General features: G+C 39.6%; 2 protein-coding genes across 2 annotated transcripts; both read right to left on the bottom strand.

Annotated features, from left to right (window-relative positions):
* On the bottom strand, positions 1–9,322 carry LOC144653755 (protein phosphatase 1J-like). The gene is made up of 11 exons (XM_078513850.1): positions 9,020–9,322; positions 7,779–7,905; positions 6,045–6,287; positions 5,287–5,399; positions 4,318–4,402; positions 3,962–4,080; positions 3,577–3,643; positions 3,250–3,357; positions 2,672–2,767; positions 2,332–2,387; positions 1–2,035 (listed from the first exon to the last, which is right to left on the bottom strand). Exons 1-11 carry the CDS (start codon positions 9,268–9,270, stop codon positions 1,819–1,821), a joined length of 1,482 nt encoding a protein of 493 aa, XP_078369976.1. The 5' UTR covers positions 9,271–9,322; the 3' UTR covers positions 1–1,818.
* A 2,354-nt stretch (positions 9,323–11,676) lies between these two features.
* On the bottom strand, positions 11,677–18,495 carry LOC144653738 (IQ motif and ubiquitin-like domain-containing protein). The gene is made up of 13 exons (XM_078513819.1): positions 17,763–18,495; positions 17,395–17,529; positions 16,702–16,869; positions 15,858–16,087; positions 15,585–15,683; positions 14,936–15,146; positions 14,598–14,773; positions 13,906–14,170; positions 13,616–13,698; positions 13,320–13,420; positions 12,791–12,938; positions 12,375–12,560; positions 11,677–12,069 (listed from the first exon to the last, which is right to left on the bottom strand). The coding sequence occupies exons 1-13, from the start codon at positions 18,388–18,390 to the stop codon at positions 11,908–11,910; spliced, it is 2,592 nt and encodes an 863-aa protein (XP_078369945.1). The 5' UTR covers positions 18,391–18,495; the 3' UTR covers positions 11,677–11,907.
* Between the last annotated feature and the right edge of the window lie 27 nt (positions 18,496–18,522).

The following is an 18,522-nucleotide window of genomic DNA, read 5'->3' as shown; positions in this document are numbered from 1 at the left end:
TACGAGGTTGAAAAGTTTTTATTTCACCGTACAGGAAACAATGATTAATAAGTACGCCATGATATGATATTACGCAATGATGTCTCCCTGGGTGCCAGAAGTTTTTCTAGAACCATCCCGCTACGCGATAAAAATACTTTTGGTACCCAGGGTAAGTTAGTGTTCGAGTTCGTAGCTAATTTAGTGTAAGATTTACCACAAATCAAATATACGATGTTGCTGAAAATAAAGGATAGAAGTATTTTAATTGTGTGGTTATGTAAAGAAATTATGTTACCCCTAAATTACAATTTATAACAAATTTTGAATCAGTCATGGAAAGACATAGTCTCCGCAGCCGTTTGACATCCCAAAAAACGGCCGCGAAGGAGACTAGGAAAGACTATATTTTCCCATCACTTACTTTGCCAGACACATTTGTCTAAAGAACGAGCGATAAGAGAAGTATATGATTTTACGAATAGTTAGGCTTTTTTAAAAAATTGTTTCAACTGGCTGAATTAATTATTGTCGATTTTTTACTCTCCTCACGTGGAGTGTGTTTTTGCAGGTATTTCAAGTGATTTTTAAAATATCTTGACGGATCATATTAAGCTTTTGTACAATCATGTCAAAATAGCATCCTTGCCGACAAAATCTTATAGATTCAACACCAAAACTAGGGACTTTGTTTTTTTTAGCGCTTGGATTTCTGGGATTGTTTGGGAGGCAACAAAGACGAACCGGCGTCTCTGAGACCGACGAGGATTTCTAAAATACAAGCCCATAACCAATTACGAGCCTTGCAGTCGACAAAAGGTTTTGATTTTGCGATAGTACACTGATGGCTTGTTTTCAGGTGTTGTCTCCATTTTGAATTCTCTTGCATCTAACCAAATCATTCCAGAAACGCTTGCGCCCAGATTTCAATTGTTTACCAGTATTTGACATAAGGAAACTCGACTCGCTACAAAAGTAACTACCACAAAACTGAAATAGATGAGGAAAATCCCTGAACGAATATGAACTTTTGAAAGTTCCCACTTGAATTCCCATGTTTTACATGAACCTCCTCCTGCAAATATACTTGACATTTAACATATTCTTGATTGTACAAATTAGCTGTACTTTGGATGGCTCTAAGGAACTTTTTTCAAATTTACATTAAGTTGTAATGGTGGATTTTTTTCTAGTAGAATAGTCTTGGACTAGGATAAATCGACGGTGGTTCTACTTTATTCCAATTAATAAATTACTCAACATTTGAACCTACAAAATATATTAGCAATGCAATTATTTCCCGCGAATATTGCGGGGACAAGAAGGAGATTGGCACAAATCCTAACCAGAATTGAGCCAAGAATTTCAGAAATTGGTCTGCGACGTTTGCTAGGTAGCAGGTCCCATTTTCGGATAAATAATTCAACTCAATTTTCTCTAATTTCAATTCTTTCCCGTTTAATCAACTTGCCGCGCAGAAAAACGTTTAACACCCGCGATTTCTAAACAGTATTGCGGGTCAGGGAAGAAAACCTCTAGAACGTTTCTACATTATTTGCCAAGAATACTTCTTGTCCCCCCTGAATAAAACGAAATTCTATAGTAGTCTATTACGAATGTGTTAAGCGCTAAATTGCAATTATTTTACGTATAGTTATCTCTTATCGCATGGAAGAAAGGCATCATGGGAAACACTGGAGTCACACAGTAGCTGAGAAACTAACTTCCAGTCTACCGCAGACATGAGCAAGATGGTAGTCCTCAACAAACTCCGACTTTTAACCAATAAAGTCACATTATTTCCAATGGAAATCCACCTAAAAGTTCATTTTTAACACCTCAATCCTCCTCGTTGTCAATGGAATGTGTTGGTTTTAACGTTGGGGTGTCGTACTCTACAGTAAATTTAGCCATTTCACTGCTGCATTCACTAATGGGAATTACAAACGCCGAGATGTCATCGTACGAGGCCAACTCGCCATTAGCCCGCCTCCAGCCTTTCTCGGTCAGAGTGCCTCGAGCGTCCCCAACAAGGGCCTGGGCTGCCATGACGTACCTAGGGAAAAAGGAATTTTGACATGGACTTTATGGAAAAACTCATAAAGTCAATTTAATTAACCTTCCAGATTACTACCGAACCTGAGTAACGTCAACAAGACATAACACTGTTGAAGTTGCTGCGTTGTTGCTATTGATGTTAATTTGGGACCAGGCCCCTGTTTCAACAATTTACAGGAAGCGCCTAAATTCTCACAATTCTTCATTAACTACGAGACCAATAATAAGTCAGCTAATAGTTAAACAAGAACCCAATTGATCTTCTACATTTCTTTACATTCCAGCAATAAATACCTTCTTTTGTCGTCTTTAGGAACTTTGGAAAACGTTTCCATAACTAATGCAGCAGCCTAAAAAGAGAAAACAAAGTGTCATGAAAAGCTCTGGTTATAAACTCACACAGGGGGGGGGGGGGGGGGGGGGGTGGGGGGAGTTGATTGGGAATAAAGTGAAGAGAGGGAGGAGTGGGGACTACAGTGATAAATATAACGTGTCTATCCCTTCTGAATGACAAGCACTACTCAATTTCAATTGGATGCGTTTACAAAGGAGAACCACACAAATTAACCTCCTGTTAGTACGTTGCTTCCCTCTCCAATTAATTCATTTATACAACAGTTCATGATTTGATTACCTTTTCACTCGATAATCTTTCCCAGAGTCCATCAGAAGCCATTATCACGACATCATCTTCTGTCAGCTTACTGCTTGACAAGTCAAACTTTCGCACCTGAAAAAAAAGTACCTTAATTTGTTAAAAAGCGGGTGTATCAACAGGACAACCACAATGATCGTCATATCTTCCAATAAAAACAAGTCATCGCACTAGACAGACCTACAATAGCCCCTACTGATGTCCGGTACTGTTATTAACTGTTACCTTCTTCCATCATCAGGTGTTTTAAAATGTTTTGAAGTAAGAGTCAGCAACTTGAAGAGTAGGTGGCTGTGACAATGCCAAGCTTGTTTGTCACAAGCTGAGTAACCGGTGACATCTAATCAAGTAGCCGGCGGAACTCCGGCGGTTGCCCGTTTGTTTTGAAAACCCTGCATCATCAATTTTTTCTTTGTAAAAAATGAGCTCTTATTGTTGTTATTCAGGCTGATAGGATGCTGCTGTTATTTCAATTGCCCATAAATTAAAGATGTATACTGTGTACCATTGGGTCAGGGTTAAGGTATATACTGTGTACCGTTTTACATTAAACGTACCTCAGGTTGTGGGGTGAGAAAAGGTTTAATAGGAAGACTACAGAAAGCAACTTTCAGATCGTGATCGCCAAAGCCACGGGTCGTCCCTATGGTGTCCAGCAGGCGGGCCTAAATAAACATAAACAAAAAGCACTTAAAACTTGTCTTACAGCACGTATACAGTTCTCAGTAAATAGCGAGTCCTACAGAAAGAGTAGTAAGTCGTTCTTTTCTGGGAGGAATCTCATCGTGGGAAACTGTCTAATATTGTAAACGTTCGCTGACTGTGTTCGCGAGTTCTAACGCGCACAATTCTCATCTAATATGAGGTGGTTTCAAAGTCATTACCTTCTTTCCTTCTCCATTTATCATGGGAAATTTTCTTGAATCTTCTTCAGTCACTGTCTTTAGAGCCCTGTTCAAATTATCGTAACGGTGTTAGTTAAAGCAATGGAAATGGAAACAGTTCTTGCTTACTATATAGAACGAAACTAACCCATATAAAACAAACTTTGTTATAAACCCATCTCATGTACCAGGTAGTGAAAAACTGGCTGTGTTGGATCAAGGATCGTGGTCGATTGTCAGTAAGGGCCGGATTTTCGCTTTTCGCTCCTGTAATATCACTATCTTAAGACTGATAACAAACTTGCTGGGCTTATACCAGTGTACCGCTTCAGTAAAAGAATATATAAACTGGAATATCAATCAATTTTACATTAAAAAAACGCACCACCCAGTCATGTGTCTGTCTCTGTACAGAAGCTTTTGACCAATATGCTTTTTTCTTGCTCTTTGTTGAAACTCAAGCCGACCAAAGTCACTTCCAAGAAGCTGGGGCCTCTGATAAGCCTACCGAGAAAAAAGCGTTTATTGGCAAAAAGATTATTGTCATGTTGAGGCGAAGTGGTCAAGTGGTTAGAAAAACCAATCTTTACTTTTATTTTAACTAAGACAAGGACAACAGGGAATTGTCTAAACAAAGTAAATTTTGAAGGTACCTTTTAATAACCTTGGCATTTCGTGAAAGAAATCGCTTGACACTAAATAAAAATTAACTGATACTGTACAACAATAATCCATTCTTACAATCAGTTGAACTCTTTGTCGTTCTGTCTCAGGAGTGAAGTCTCTTGACAAAGGAATAACTTTTCCTTTATGTGCAACAATTGCTCTAAAAAACAACAATCAAAAGTACAACTTAAATCCAACTGAATCTCTGTTAACAAACACTTACATCACTAGGTACGATCACCTCTTGAGTGGATGTGAGTATTAACGATTTCCAAGCTATCCCAAATTTGATTGGTTTCAAGAAACCAAATCAAACTGCTTTCCAGCTCTGAGAGACACTGCAAGGTAGCAAATGTCTAGGCTGAATCAATGTTTCCTTTGTAGCAAATATTCGACTCCCTCCACTGTGGTTGCCTCGGAGTAGCTCAGTGGTTAGAGCACCTTCCATGAGATTGGGGTGTTATGGGTTCGAATCCCGCTCGGGGCATTTGATTTTTTTTTTCCGACATTTGTTCTGTTTATATATAGATAGGCATATCAGAGTTGACCTCTCTGATGATGAACAGTAAAGAGTCTTATCACAGCTAAACGTAACAAGGATTACAAAATACTGCAAATGGTGGCAAGAGCCTAAAGCTGAAAAATGCGTTTTACACAATCATTTAATATGTAATGAAAAATTATTGGCTTGGTTGTTGCATGATAGCATCATCTGGGCTTGAAACGTATTGCTATCATGCCCAACGTTATTCAGTCCATGTTTTGTTTTTGTTTACATGTTTTTTTTTTACAAAATAAACAGCTACAGTCATTCTGCCATCACGCCATATGCATAGCTGGGGAAATGTAGCAAATGATAAGATCTTCAAACAGAGATGGACTGATGCTGTAGCTGTTGGCATGACAACAAGCTGATGTGAAAACGTGGTACAGCTCTTGTTGCTTCTGGTAACAGGCACTGGAAAGTGCCTGTTACCAAGTGTTTTCCAAAGAATTTGCAGAAACCATCAACTGTCTAATGTAAGTCAGAGTAACTTGTGTTACCTGCAGTCTCCTGCATTAGCCACATATAATCTCTTTCCAAGAAACAGAGCCACTAAAGCTGCACAGCCTCCATCAATCCTGTATGTGACTTTTTCTCTTCTGATCTGTTCATCCTGGCAGAGGAATAATGTAATTCAGTCAATTCAACATTTCTATGACATGACATACATATAACTGGGGATTCCCCCACAGGAGGTACTCCCATATATGGGCTATATAGGTATGTGCCACAGGATAGGACATGGTTTTTGTGGTTTGCAGTCCTTAAATAGGGTATCCCTGTTGCTTCTTTTCACATTGTGTTCCTGGTATGATCGTTAGATTGGGTATCTTAATTCTATCAGCTAAAATAAACGCCCAGCTAAACAGAAAAAATTGTGTTTTGCCGTGCACTGTTAATCGTTATCTGAATTGTCACAGAACGCTTCTCCTCTCCTTCAATAGGGTGTCATTTTTCAGTTTTGGGCCTGAAAAAGGGTATCAATTTTTGCTTTTTTATCCTTACATAGGGTCAGGGTTTAAGAACCTATGCGGCACACGCCTATTCAAATTTTATGACAGTGCGCTTCCCCCCTCCTACCCGTGACATTCCCATGGAGCAGTTATTGTAACAAGAGAGGTCCCAAGTCCTTTCTTGGCAAATTATGCCCACACCAACACACTTTGTTCACGAAATGAAGCCTCTTGAGGAGGCACTTATTTCCACATTAGGTAAGTTTACTTTAAACATAGCAAACGATCTAAGCACACAGACTCACCATTTCAAAAAAAGCTTCTTCCAAGACTCCAGTGACTAGACTATCAATTGTGATTGATGAGACAACAGCTTCTGCCAACTCTCCTGCCATTGCAAGCTTTTCGTCACTCTCATAAGCTAACAGCTCTTTTACGCCCTGCAGTTTCTCCATGATATGAATGTGAAGTTGATTGACAGCCATCAGAGCTGCCCCACATCCAGCGTGACCATCAAATATCCCAAAATATGCATAGGGGATCTTGGTCTGTAAATAGTCATATGAAGGTCAGTTGATGCTCGCAAGAGTACAAAGTAGAAACTGATTTTCATCCTCAACAACTGATTTAACAACATCCTCTTTGATTTACATAGTATGACTTTCCCATATGCGACAAGCTTATGACAGGCCTACGACATGACTTGGGACCATTCACATGAGCAGGTGTCTGTTGTAAGGATGTGGTAGGGTTATTTACATGACACGATTCGTGTTGTAGTCATGATGTAATCATGTCGCATACGTTAAATATAGGCAAAATCACACTTTCTTATAAGCCCCTAAAACAGCTGTAACCACTGGAGCAAGAGGAAATCCTCCTTCAGACACTTGACTACCCAATCTGTGGACCACCCTCATGGCTTCAGTCCACAGATCCTCTTAATGAATTTCATGCCACAATTAATCATGGGGGTCTACTCAAGTGTGGCATGGTCCACGGATTAGCTCTTCAAGGGAACTGGGCTTACAGGAGTGGCCCATAGATGGGGCTGACTAGTATACAAGTCAAGGGTGACCTATGGATTGGGGTAACTTAACAAGGTTGGCCTAGGGATTTGGGTTATCTTCACAAGGTTGGCCCATGGAACTGATTTAATTTAAGCCACAGGAAAAGTACTCGGATTTCAAGTGATGGGGATGATCGAATGGGGGCAAAAAACAATACCCAAAAAAATTCCCTAGGGCTTCTAACATAACCCAAAAAAATCCCTAGCTCACAAATTGACCCCTCAAAAATCAACAGCAAAACAAATTTGTATGTACTTTATTCGCATAACTATGCATCCAAGGCACTACCAAGAATCTTTGGATTGTTCTTAACACCCCAAAACATCCATACTTAAATCCAAAAAATACTTGCCATGTTTTCCTACCCAAAAAATCCCGGAATCAAAAATTTCAAACCCAAAAAAATCCTTTGATCGTCCCCATCACTTGAGATCAGGGGGGGGGGGGGGCACAAAAGGGAACAAAAAAAGTACCCCCCTGGGATTTAAGACCGATAGCATGGTCTGTGGTCAACAAATGAGTGGACAACAGATTGGCTCTACAAGGGTGGTTAATGGACTTGATTCACAAGTTAGAATGGTACATCCACAAGGGTGGTCCATGGACTGGGTTCACAAGGATGATCTATGGGTTTGCTCCATCAACTGAGTTTACAAGATTGTACATTTGGGTACTCAAGAATGGTCCAATTTTGGTTAACATGTAGGTTGGTGTTCCAAGGATTGGGTCGATGTCACAAGGGTGGTAGATGGATTGGGTCTACAAGGCTTGTCCCTGGAATGGATCCATAAGGCCTGTCCATGGTGGGAATTAAAGGGTGGGATATGGATTGGGTCGACAAGGGTGGTCCCTGGTTTGGACTACAAGGGCGGTCTGTTTACTGGATCTATTATCTAGAACTAAAGTCCGTGAACCACCCTTTCTGACATTAAATTTTTTAAAAGTTGTGAATGTTAATTCAACATGTACCTGCGTAACATGTGTAGGACTTCCTTCACTTTCTGCTTCACTGGTTGATTTGCTAACATTTAAGCAGAACATTCCTGTCACAGATTGGTCTTCATTCTTGTGTGGTGTTTTTCCAGCATTGATAGCTCTGACAAATCATGAAATGTTCATAAATAAATACAAAAAACTTCAAACTCTTGATGAATCAGTCTGGGTCGAGTGGTGGTTGGGGTTGAACTTTTGTGTTCTTACGTAAGGTAGTTTACTTTCATAGAGCCTCTCTCCATTAAGGCTCAATTTCCAGCCATTTTGGGAGTCTGGTTGTCATCCTCCAAGGAATGTTAACACAACCTCACAAATCGGCTGGAAATCAAGCGTACTCCCGATCCAGGAGAGCAAAAAGCTACCATGGCAAACTGTCAGGCTCCCATCCAAGGAAACCTGACAAGTCTCCATAAGATTATATTATAAACCTCAAAAATCTTCTGGAAACTGGATTACGCTCTGAGGGTGTTGATCAGATTAGGCTAATGCTAATAGCTAGAGTGCAGGTTAAATGAAAACAGTCACACAAACAGGTTGTGCAAAAATGCACTTCTGTGCTTCCTGTACAAATGCAAGGACCATCAAAAAAGTCAAGTATCTGCACATATAAATGCTTTTCAATATGAAGAGATAATTATCAATGCAAAATGAGTCAGCAGTAAATTACCAGAGAAAATATAGTGGCAGGCGCCAGAATTCCCTTATTAAAATTCAGACAGTATTTGAAAACGTCCCGTTGGGATCACGGAAGTCAAAACAAAACTCAATATTATTTTTTCCATGACATCTAAAGAATGGATCCAAAAATAAATGTTGACAAGAATCTTCAAATGAATTCACTGTAAGATAAATCGCTCAAGTCGCGGTTATTTGGAATAAACCGCCATTCAGTACAAGTGGTCTTGTGGAAAGCCTTACTCATTTATTATTCAGCTTACCCACTATTATCGACGAAAACTATTTTAGCGATCGAGATCATTGTTTTATTTTGGGTCGGGACCTACTCATTTATCAGTGAAAAAAGTTAAAATATTTACCGACCTTAAATCAAGGATTTTTTTTTTTACGGGGAGTGGAAAACAAACTAAAAAAACTTCCCTTCCTAGTTCATTTCAGCAGGAAGTTAACGCAGTTTGTACGTGCTTGAGCGACTACTATCTTAGATATGCAACTATTAAAAGCTGCGGTCATCTACATAAGATAATGGGCAGACTTACTCGGCATATCCTGCGTTAAAGGGCAGTTCCCTGTGTGGAATAATAATCGGCCTTGATTCGTGGTCCGAGGCTGCTTGCTCAGACTCCTCGTTCAGCTGAAGAAACTCCGGCCTTCGATACGTGTACTTTTCGTCCAACATGTCATCATATACTCGAAAGCCCAGCCGTCTGTCCGAGTTCACATTGGTGAAGTAAGCAAGCGCATTGGCTGGGTTAATGTTTAGCATCCGCTTAAGGCCATTGAAGCTCATATTTAGATCCCTAACGAGCTGTATAGTTAGGGCTCTTTCGAGCGAAGGAAAATAAAAGATAAAATTAAAACAATACAGCTCTCAAACGGGAAACCGCTGAACAATGTCGATTCCAAATCGCTTCAGTGGCGGTGGGGACGGGGGTTGAAAGGGAAGGGAGGGTGTGGATTGGGCCATTTCAACTTCATAACGAGTCCGACAAAGAGGCCATGGTAAGCTGCCTTCATCATCAGTGGCAAAAAAAATCAAAGGCCCTTCGAGCAGCCTCATGTAGGCCTTTCTCGATTATGCTAGCATTTTTTTCGGCATTTTTTTGGAAAAACGAGCATTTTTTCGTTTTTTCTTCAAAAAAGAATTGCTAGCATTTTCTGTCACTTTTCATGACTGTGATTCAGATTTTCAGCACTCAGTACCCAGAAGGATAAATAATCCTAAAGTTTCACAATTTTGATTACATAATTTGATTGTTTTCTGTCTGTTTCGACTGTTTGTGCGTTGTATTACTTGTGTAGTTGTGTTACTTGTGTGTGTTTTTCAGTTTTTTATTTTTTATTTCTTTTAAAAAAATAAATATTTTTTTTAATTTTTTTTTTATAAACAAACAATTATTAAGTATCACCTGTTGTTGATATGAGCATATAATGTGAAAGTTTGTACGTTTTGTTTGAAATAAAATAAAGCATTTTTTGGAAATCAAGTGGCATTTTTAAGGAAATCAAGCATTTTTTTAGCATTTTTTTGGCTTTATTCGAGAATTTCTAGTAGCATTAAATGCCAGTTTTACTAGCATAATCGAGAAAGGCCTAACCTAACCTCATGGTAATTCGATGAAGTGCCGTCCTTCGCCTCTTTTTTTTTTCCAAATAAGCGTTCAATGATGTAACAGTCTCACCGGGCAGTCTCACTTCATTTGCCTTTGAATGTTTTTTTTGTTCATGGGAGTTGCGTCAATGGGTCACTGATGCTTTGCGCTTTCTGGCTTCATATCGCAAATTCTTTTTTTCACCACAAAAATATAGTATAACCTTTGAATATGTTTTTACTGTCTGCGATGCGCTGAATTGCGTTTTAAATTACTTTCCTGTCAGCACGTATATTATATACGTACCGGGCAGCGACAAGCGTCATTTTTTAACTGCCGATGAAATTTCAGAGAAAGATGCACCTGAGCACGTTGTGTTTCTGCTCGCCTCCATTCTCGTTCTCAGAGGCCGCGATCCCTGTTGCTGACCAGAAGGATCGCGGCCTCTGGGGACGAGAATGTGCTCGCCTCAAAAAGATGAAAAATGGATAATGACACGAGATGACGTGACGCGAAACAAAAGCGTGCCGTCTTGAACTTGTGTTTTTTCCAGTGAGCCGAAACGTTTATTATAAAATCACGTCATATGGTTTGCGAAACTGCATGTATCTCATATCTGCTATCAGTAAGTCACAATCTCACTTCATTTCCCTTTTTGAATGTTTTCTTTTTTCATGGGAGTTACGTGAACGGGTCATTGACAGCTTGTGCACTTAGACTTAGTAGAGCGATATTTTTACCACCACAATAAAGTGTAATAACCTTTCATCCCCTTTCGCATTCAGGAAAATTTATTTTGTAAATAATCAACCTCGTTCCCTGGAAGAGAGACCCTGGGAATGAGGTTGGAGAATAAACAACCCTAAAGAATTAACGGAGCCCTGAACAGGGTTGGTTCAGAGGCCTAGATGACTATCACGTGTTAAACTCCCCTTATATACCCCTGGCTAACCCCCATAATGCACTGGCCTGGGGCCCAGGCCGTGTATCCCGTGCCGGCAAAATAGTTGTTTCAGCCTTCTTTGCAAGCTCATTCGTCAGAAACAACATTTTTGTCAGCACGTTTACTGTTGCATACACTAACTGGGTTTGATATTAGAATGAAGTTAGTGAGTGATCGAGTGAGTGCAAACGATACCTCATTACCATTCTGTGAAAATTACCTATCTTGGGTCGAATACACTCCCCTAATTTCTGATTAGAAAGCTTAGGGCTATATAGTCGCGTCTTTATTAATTTTTACCATTCAAGACAAATCTGCCCTTGAGTAGGTTTAAAAGCCGTTTACGGGTAACCGTCCTATTCCTGCCCGACAGAAGATATGGCCCAGATCTCGGGGAATTAGCCTCCCACGCAGTCGTTCTTAGGGGTGATCGTGTTTCATTCCTCCCCACACGATCACCCCTAAGAACGACTGCGTGGGAGGCTATCGGGGAATAGGACAGTGGTCACAGGTAGCGGATCACAGATCATGAGTCATAGAAAGCGGGTTAAAGAAACTCAGAGATAAAAAGGCACATACACTGATATAATATTGTAAACAGACAGTGTTAGGTGACGGTCAAAAAACAACTTGGGAGAGTGGACAAACTAAAGGAAGGACACTTCTTAATCATCAATTTATTTACAACATGACGCATGGAACAATTTCATTACAGTTTCCAAAGAAAATTATACATATCTATATACAATGGTTAAAAAATCTGCTCAGAAGGATAACTTCGATCCAGCTGCTCTAAAAATCATCTTTTTAACTGAATATTATATTTTCACAACTAAAATTTGAAAGTTGTGCAACATCAAGCACCTAAGTTCATTTACATTGTTCACATAGATCAAGCTTTCAAAGACGCGGTTCTAGGTCCGTTGTTAGCTAATCCTCGATTCTGTCCAGATATTTTCTTCATATGTTCGGCCATTCCAGGCAGCCGCGAAAAGTAGTTCCTTGCTAGGACATGCTTGTGAAGAATCTTGCCTATAAACATTCGTCCGTACGCCTGTGGAGAAATTGAAAAAACGCGAGGTTAGAAAGTTGGAACAAGGCAAACATCTGCATCAATCGGGCAGCCGGTTAATTTTTTGAGGAGGGGAATACAAAACGCAAATACGTCGCAGGGCAAATTGGAGCCAAAAGATCCGAAACTGAAACGCACCCCCCATCACCACCTCCACCCCCACCCTACCCATAACTTTAAGCTTCAAGGCGTGTGTGGTTCTTTTGTGTCTTCAAGTTGGAGACAGGAGACGAAAACGGCGAGCCATTAAACACCAGCCACTTAAAGAAACAAAAACAAACAAGTACCTCAGTGACGTTCTCGAGTTTTGCATGTGCTGATGCTTCCTCTTTTGTGAGCAAGATACAATTCCACGGGGACCACTCCTCGTACTTGTTCCATCGAACCAGCACCAAGTCAAACAGGTCCTCATGAGCGCTCAACACACTCTGACTGTTCCAAATGTTCTCCACTAAATAACGAAGATCAGGCTCCTGAAGGAAACGGCACAGTATAGGACCATGGTTAAAATTATAAACGAACATTAACGACACTACAGGAATCTATGAAATTTTTTAAGTCAAATCTCAGAAAAATTGAAGCGCGAAGTATCAAATGTTCACTCTGGCTAGGTGTATGTAATGTAAATCGACTTATGGGCAAAACCATTAATTATAAACATCCCTGTACAGAATCTTCAACGTGGTTACTCATTAGCTTTTACCTGCAATAGATAGGCGACTTTGGAACCATCTTCAAAGGTTTCTTCAGAACGTCTCAGATCTTTCAACATGACTCTGTATTGTGAGAAGTCGTGCCGTAATCTTGCGTCGTTGTCAAGTTTCGTGCACTTTCTACACCTTCCGACAACCCTATAAAACGAAGAGATAAATGTATACAGGTCAGATCAATCGATCTTCAAAGCCGAAGATTATGGACTGTTTGCCGAATAATTCCGAAAACAATCGAAACAAACTCCGAAACCAAACATTAACAGTGTTACCTCGCCACCGGGAAAATCACTATGGCGAAATAAAAAAAAAATCAAACCATCCCAACAAATGGAAATATGAACACTATTTCTTCGTGTAATTAGTGACTTGATACCTTGTCTGGCGCTAACTTACTGCAAGACGCCGAGTGGTTCACCTGTCATGATTATAATAATTATTACCGATCGCTTCCCACCCCTCCCCCCCCCCCCCGCCCTGTTGGTCAACGCTCTCCCGGTTATGCGATCACTTTTGGCTTACCTTGAATTTGACGAAAGTTGAAACTCCGTTGACGGCAGGTACGCATTACAACTTGGACAGAAGTAAATGTTCTTACGTAACACTGTCGGGTCTTGGGGAACCTGGAAATTGAAAGGAGATCAGTGAGTTAATACGCGGTACGCTTTTCATGCCACGAGCAAAAGCAAACGAAAGCGTTAGTTTTGCAGCATTGAGTGGCGGTAGCTAAAAGAAGGGTTACTCGTGGTTTACGGATACTACATGTGTTTGAGGCTAAACTGAGGGTGGCATACGAAGAAAAAAGTTTAAGACTGTACCTTGATAAGACGAGCCGCCTCAGGATTGAAAAGAGGTGTTTTGCAATATTGCAGGAACAATGTTAAAATTCTCTTGCGTAAACCTGGAAAAACAATTGTGACAGGGTAAGTTTACAGTTATTGTGAAATGGATGTCCAAGCCAGGAGGAACCTTTCAGGCCGCACTTGTGCAGTTTGCATTGCGTTATGATTTTTGAATTTCTTTGTAAATGATGAGATCCTTTACCAAGCAAAAGGAATCTTGTCGTGATCTTCTTTCAACGAGCTCTAATAATATTTCACATCTTTACCTTCTAGATTGGATTCCTTGACTCCTCTCATGAGCAAATCAGCTTCTCTATCGATCAGTTCAATAATTTCTTGTGTCAGTTTACAGTCATGTTCTTTCACTGTGTGTTTTAGTGTCAACAATACGTCCAGCCTCTCATCCTGCGTTAGGTACTTCATGCTGAGTGTGCTGTAAATGTCCCGCAGCTCCTGGGCACGGATTGTGTACGGTGTGTCCATTTCAGTGACCTTGCCGTCAAAAGCTTTCCACTGTTTTGGAGCAGCAGCCTTTTGAGAGAGAACATTTAAAACTTTAGATTGATCAATATTCTGTCAGTAGTTAATCCTGTCTGATATTTATAGTAGAAGAATAAATCAAAAGATAAAGCGCATAAATTTATTGTCTTGATGAAACATTAAATTCTCCAAGCTGGTATTGTAAGAAACAAACAATAAGCAGTTATGAGAGTAACAGTTTTGACACTGGCACTACATTGTGCCAAGAATCCTGCCTGCGAATGGTGGCACAAAAATACTTGCAGGTGTTGCAGTGAGACTGGAGGATTTGTTTAGGATTTTGGCATTTTTAGGTAAAACTCTAAGGATTTTGGATTATTAAAATTACCTTTTTTAATAACATACGACAAGCCATGCAGAAATAATATTTGGAAAAAAAAAATGTTTTAAGATACGCATGTATGTAGCCTATGCAGACCTTATTCAAGAAGTTCTTGACTCTTTTTTCCCTGTTTTCATCATCTGCAGCCAGCTTGTGCCTATCAATGGACGCAATTAGGTATGCTTCCTGTTCTAATAACCCCACAAGAGCTGCTTTCCTCTCAGGGCCTGAATATAGCTCATCTATTAATGCCATCTCTTCATTACGCCATTCTGAACAAAGAAATAGACTTGATTAGAATGACTTCATCACTCTGATTAGAATACGATAGTAGAGGGAAAATTGAACACTGGGTGATACAGAACATTTTTCAATTATGAATTTCTAACAACCATCTTTTACAGAAAAATCAGACAATGTTATATTTCACTTACTCTCCAAATGAGCATAGAGCAGATCAAAGTCTTCCTTTGTCTTCGGATTCATCCTTCTTTCCCATTCTTTCTTAATTCTCTCAGCTCTTTCTCTCTGTTTTCTTAGTTCCTCCTGTCTTTCCCATTCTTGCCGCCGTATGCGATCCTCTCTTAGTCTCTGGACATATCTCTTAGCCAGCCATCTTCTCCAGTAAGTTTGAAGGATGATCACCTAAAAAAATCAAATCCATATTGTTCTTCTCAAGATGCACCTATTTTTCACCTCTAAAAGGATAAGGTTGAATAAAATATTGCTATTTGTAACATGCAAGGCACTGATTGAAATCATGGCATTTTTATTACAAACTGAGCTCTGACAATAAGCAAGTTCATAGTTCAAAGAAGCTGAGCTAAAGACAGTGCATCTCAAAAAAATGGCCAACTTTTCAACTTTGTCATTTGAAACTGTCATATGTGCATGTAATTTTACTCAATTGTAACCATTCAGTTTATTATTCCTTCTCTGGCATTTTGCTACCTAAGACACTATCATGGTTTCTGAATTTAAAGTTAACACTTTTGGACATCAGGAAAATGACTAAACTTGGTAAGTGCATGAGCTTGATTTTCACAGTTTACCAAGTCAATAGTTAAACATACATGTACTAACCTTCTTCAAAATTTTTCTGTGATGCTGTTCAGCTGTCACATATTTACCAGGAATCAGAATTTTATCTGTGACATTTGACACATAACAGCCATCTTTGGTCTGAATAAAAAAAAAGCAAAGTCATGAATATCAGTGTAGTATCTAAGATAAAGTACTTATAAAGACAGTTATCTCCATAAATGACTTCATTACTTTGTCATTGGGAGGAATACTTGACAAGTTTCCAAGTGTAACAATTGAGCAGTTAAAAATAAATACTTTTAATATTTTTACCATTTGTGTGGAAGTTGTATTTGTTGTCTGCTGGACTCTGTTTCGCAGCTTGTATGTCTGAGTGTCTCGGTGAAACTTCTCAACAGATGATGGCACACGGATCTTGGGTAGTGTTTGTACAGATGCATTATGAAACTCTGCACCTGTCAGTCTGTGTTTGTAGCCACCTAAAAATGGCTTTTTTCTAGTCTCCTGTATGATGTGGACAACAACTTCAACTTCTTTGCCACCTGAAATATTAACAGAAAGTTAACTCTTGGATTGGCATGTAAAAGGCCAATACTACATGTATTTCAGTACCAGTCAAGACAAGACCTGAACTTCACTAACATACGAAGAGGACTTGTAAGCTTTTTAACAACAGATAGTTGAATGAGGTATACTGTATGTTCATGAAAAGAATTGCTGAACATCTCGATGTAGATTTAACAAGTATCACCACATGGATAGTGCAGAGGTTTCTTGAAATTATTAGCCAGACTACTAAGAGTAAAATCTTTATATCACTTAAGGTTTTGTTACACTGTACATTAGACAATTTTTAACAATGATTTTTAACACAAAATCAATAACATGTAACATGACATGCTGAACCGTGTTTTGTTACTGTTTTTTGCATTCCTTTAAGACCCTGCAATAATGTTGTAGGAATTTTTACCATTGCGTTAAAAAGCATCTCATGTATTACAGTAGTCGCCCCCATATAGCATACATGTACATTAAAAATCCTTGTTATAAAATCGCAATGTGTAACATCACCTTTTTACAGAATTGTAGTCTTTTCCCATTTTAGTTTGAAATGATTTGGGAAGGTACAACGTACATAAAAGATCTTGATATTTACCAACTTCCACTTTGACCTTGACATTGTCTGGTAGTTTATAAGCTGGTGATGCCTGCCTGTACTGTAGAGGTCTGTTCACAGGATCTGCTGACTGAATTTCTACTTGCACTGTCTGTCCAGATTGGACACCCAGGTCTGATAACACTGTGTGGTCTTCTACCATTTTTCCTTTATTAGAATGGACAATGGACAACAGATAGAAGAAATCAGTCTGAGAACATACACTACATGTAGCTATGAATGTCTCCTACACTGTCCATAATTATTTAGACTTCTGAGCACAATCCTCTGGCCATTAATCGCTCAATAACAATCATTTACCTCATGTAACACATCTTATTTTATACCTCAGGGTTGAGCAGGGTTTTTAGGTATACGGTATACAGGGGCATTTTAAACTGGGTATACTGTATTTTTACCTAAAATTGGGCCTTTTGGGGGGTATAAAGTATACTGTGTTATTCCAAATTTTGGTATTTTGCATGATTTTGAGGGGAAATTTTAGGTATACTGGGTACATGCTTTTCAGGTATACTAGTATACCACCACCCCCCCCCTCCCCCCCTCCCCCACATGGCCGACCCTGATACCTCATGCAAGTTCTGAATGATCAGGGTCTCATTTTCAAGTATATTGAACTCCACCATCGTTACGGACAGGATTTCTTGCATTCCCAATATCATATGAACTTACCGTCAAATATCATCAGGATCACTTGAGATGGCTGGTTAAATTCTGATGCAAAATGGTTTCTTAGCTCAGAGAAGGACTGTTTCAATGAACAAGTCATGCTCTGTACATGGCCTTCTGGCATAATGATGAACTTAACTGAAAAGGAAAAGTACCTGATTGTTAAAATGCAAGTTTATACGCTACACTGTGGTGTGAGTATTGCAGAAGGAGTATGACTTGCAGGAACATACACTGTAAAGTGTAAAATGACTGAAATATAAGTACTGTGCATAGCAGCCTGCTCCTTTTAGTTGACAGTAAGGAATTACATCCTACAAACTTTGATCAGGAAAATATTAAGGGGAATTCAAGTTCCATTCTCTATTTACCATTTGCAGTGAAGCCATCCTTAGCTATTCCTCCAGATTCAGGCTGATCTCGGGCATTTTTTGCCGGGGTTTCACTATCTATAGACCTCTCAGCTTTAGATGTCGGAGGAGCAACCAAAGGCGATTCACTCTCTGACTGTGATTCCACTACTTTGTCATTTTCTTTCCCTGGAATAACGTTTTCCACGTTTCCAACGGGCGATTCTCTTCCTTCTGTTTGAGCATTCGCTTCTTGTGTTGTAACGTTTTTATCTGGTTCTGATATAACGACTGACATAGCTGGTTCATCCATTTTATTATCCTCCTCTTGACCCGCTGGGCTTTGCTGTTCCTCGGTCGGGTTTTCGCTTTTTTCCTCAGCAGTATTTGGCTTCTCTGGATCATTAATAACATCAGCAACTTCGCTTTTCTCTTCTTTCTCCTCGTCTTTTACTTTATCAGTTTCACCTTCTTTATCAGCCTCTGTAACTTGTGCAGAGTCCTGACCAATATCGCCGCCATTTTGATCGGAGGTTTGTGTTGGATCGCCGACATTTTCACCTTGAGGAGAAATTTCTTGTTGCTTTTGATCCTCACTGTTGCCATCATTTGCACCTTGATTCTCAGCACTTTCTTCAGCGGCAGACATTTCTCGGTAAAGGTTGTTAAATTACTGATAAACAAGAGTTTTTAACATACAGCCGCAGATTGTAGGACTCTTTTCCTCTCGCTGTTTCTCAGATTGCTGTTTCCATAGAAACAGCTGGCTATGAGGAATCGC

Source organism: Oculina patagonica, chromosome 5 (assembly GCF_052425735.1).
Source record: "Oculina patagonica isolate OP01 chromosome 5, crgOcupat, whole genome shotgun sequence".
Taxonomy (NCBI): Eukaryota; Metazoa; Cnidaria; class Anthozoa; order Scleractinia; family Oculinidae; genus Oculina; species Oculina patagonica.
This window is presented reverse-complemented; position numbering and strand designations above follow the sequence as displayed.

Coding starts and splice junctions, on each gene's coding strand:
- LOC144653738 (XM_078513819.1), bottom strand. CDS start 18,390: ATGTCTGCCGCTGAAGAAAGTGCTGAGAATCAAGGTGCAAATGATGGC. Junction 12,939..13,319: donor CAACTTTCGTCAAATTCAAG/GTAAGCCAAAAG, acceptor TTCGTTTTATAG/GGTTGTCGGAAGGTGTAGAA. Junction 12,070..12,374: donor AACTCGAGAACGTCACTGAG/GTACTTGTTTGT, acceptor ATTTCTCCACAG/GCGTACGGACGAATGTTTAT.
- LOC144653755 (XM_078513850.1), bottom strand. CDS start 9,270: ATGAGCTTCAATGGCCTTAAGCGGATGCTAAACATTAACCCAGCCAAT. Junction 4,081..4,317: donor GACAAAGAGTTCAACTGATT/GTAAGAATGGAT, acceptor TTTTCTCGGTAG/GCTTATCAGAGGCCCCAGCT. Junction 2,388..2,671: donor AAAGATTATCGAGTGAAAAG/GTAATCAAATCA, acceptor TTCTCTTTTTAG/GCTGCTGCATTAGTTATGGA.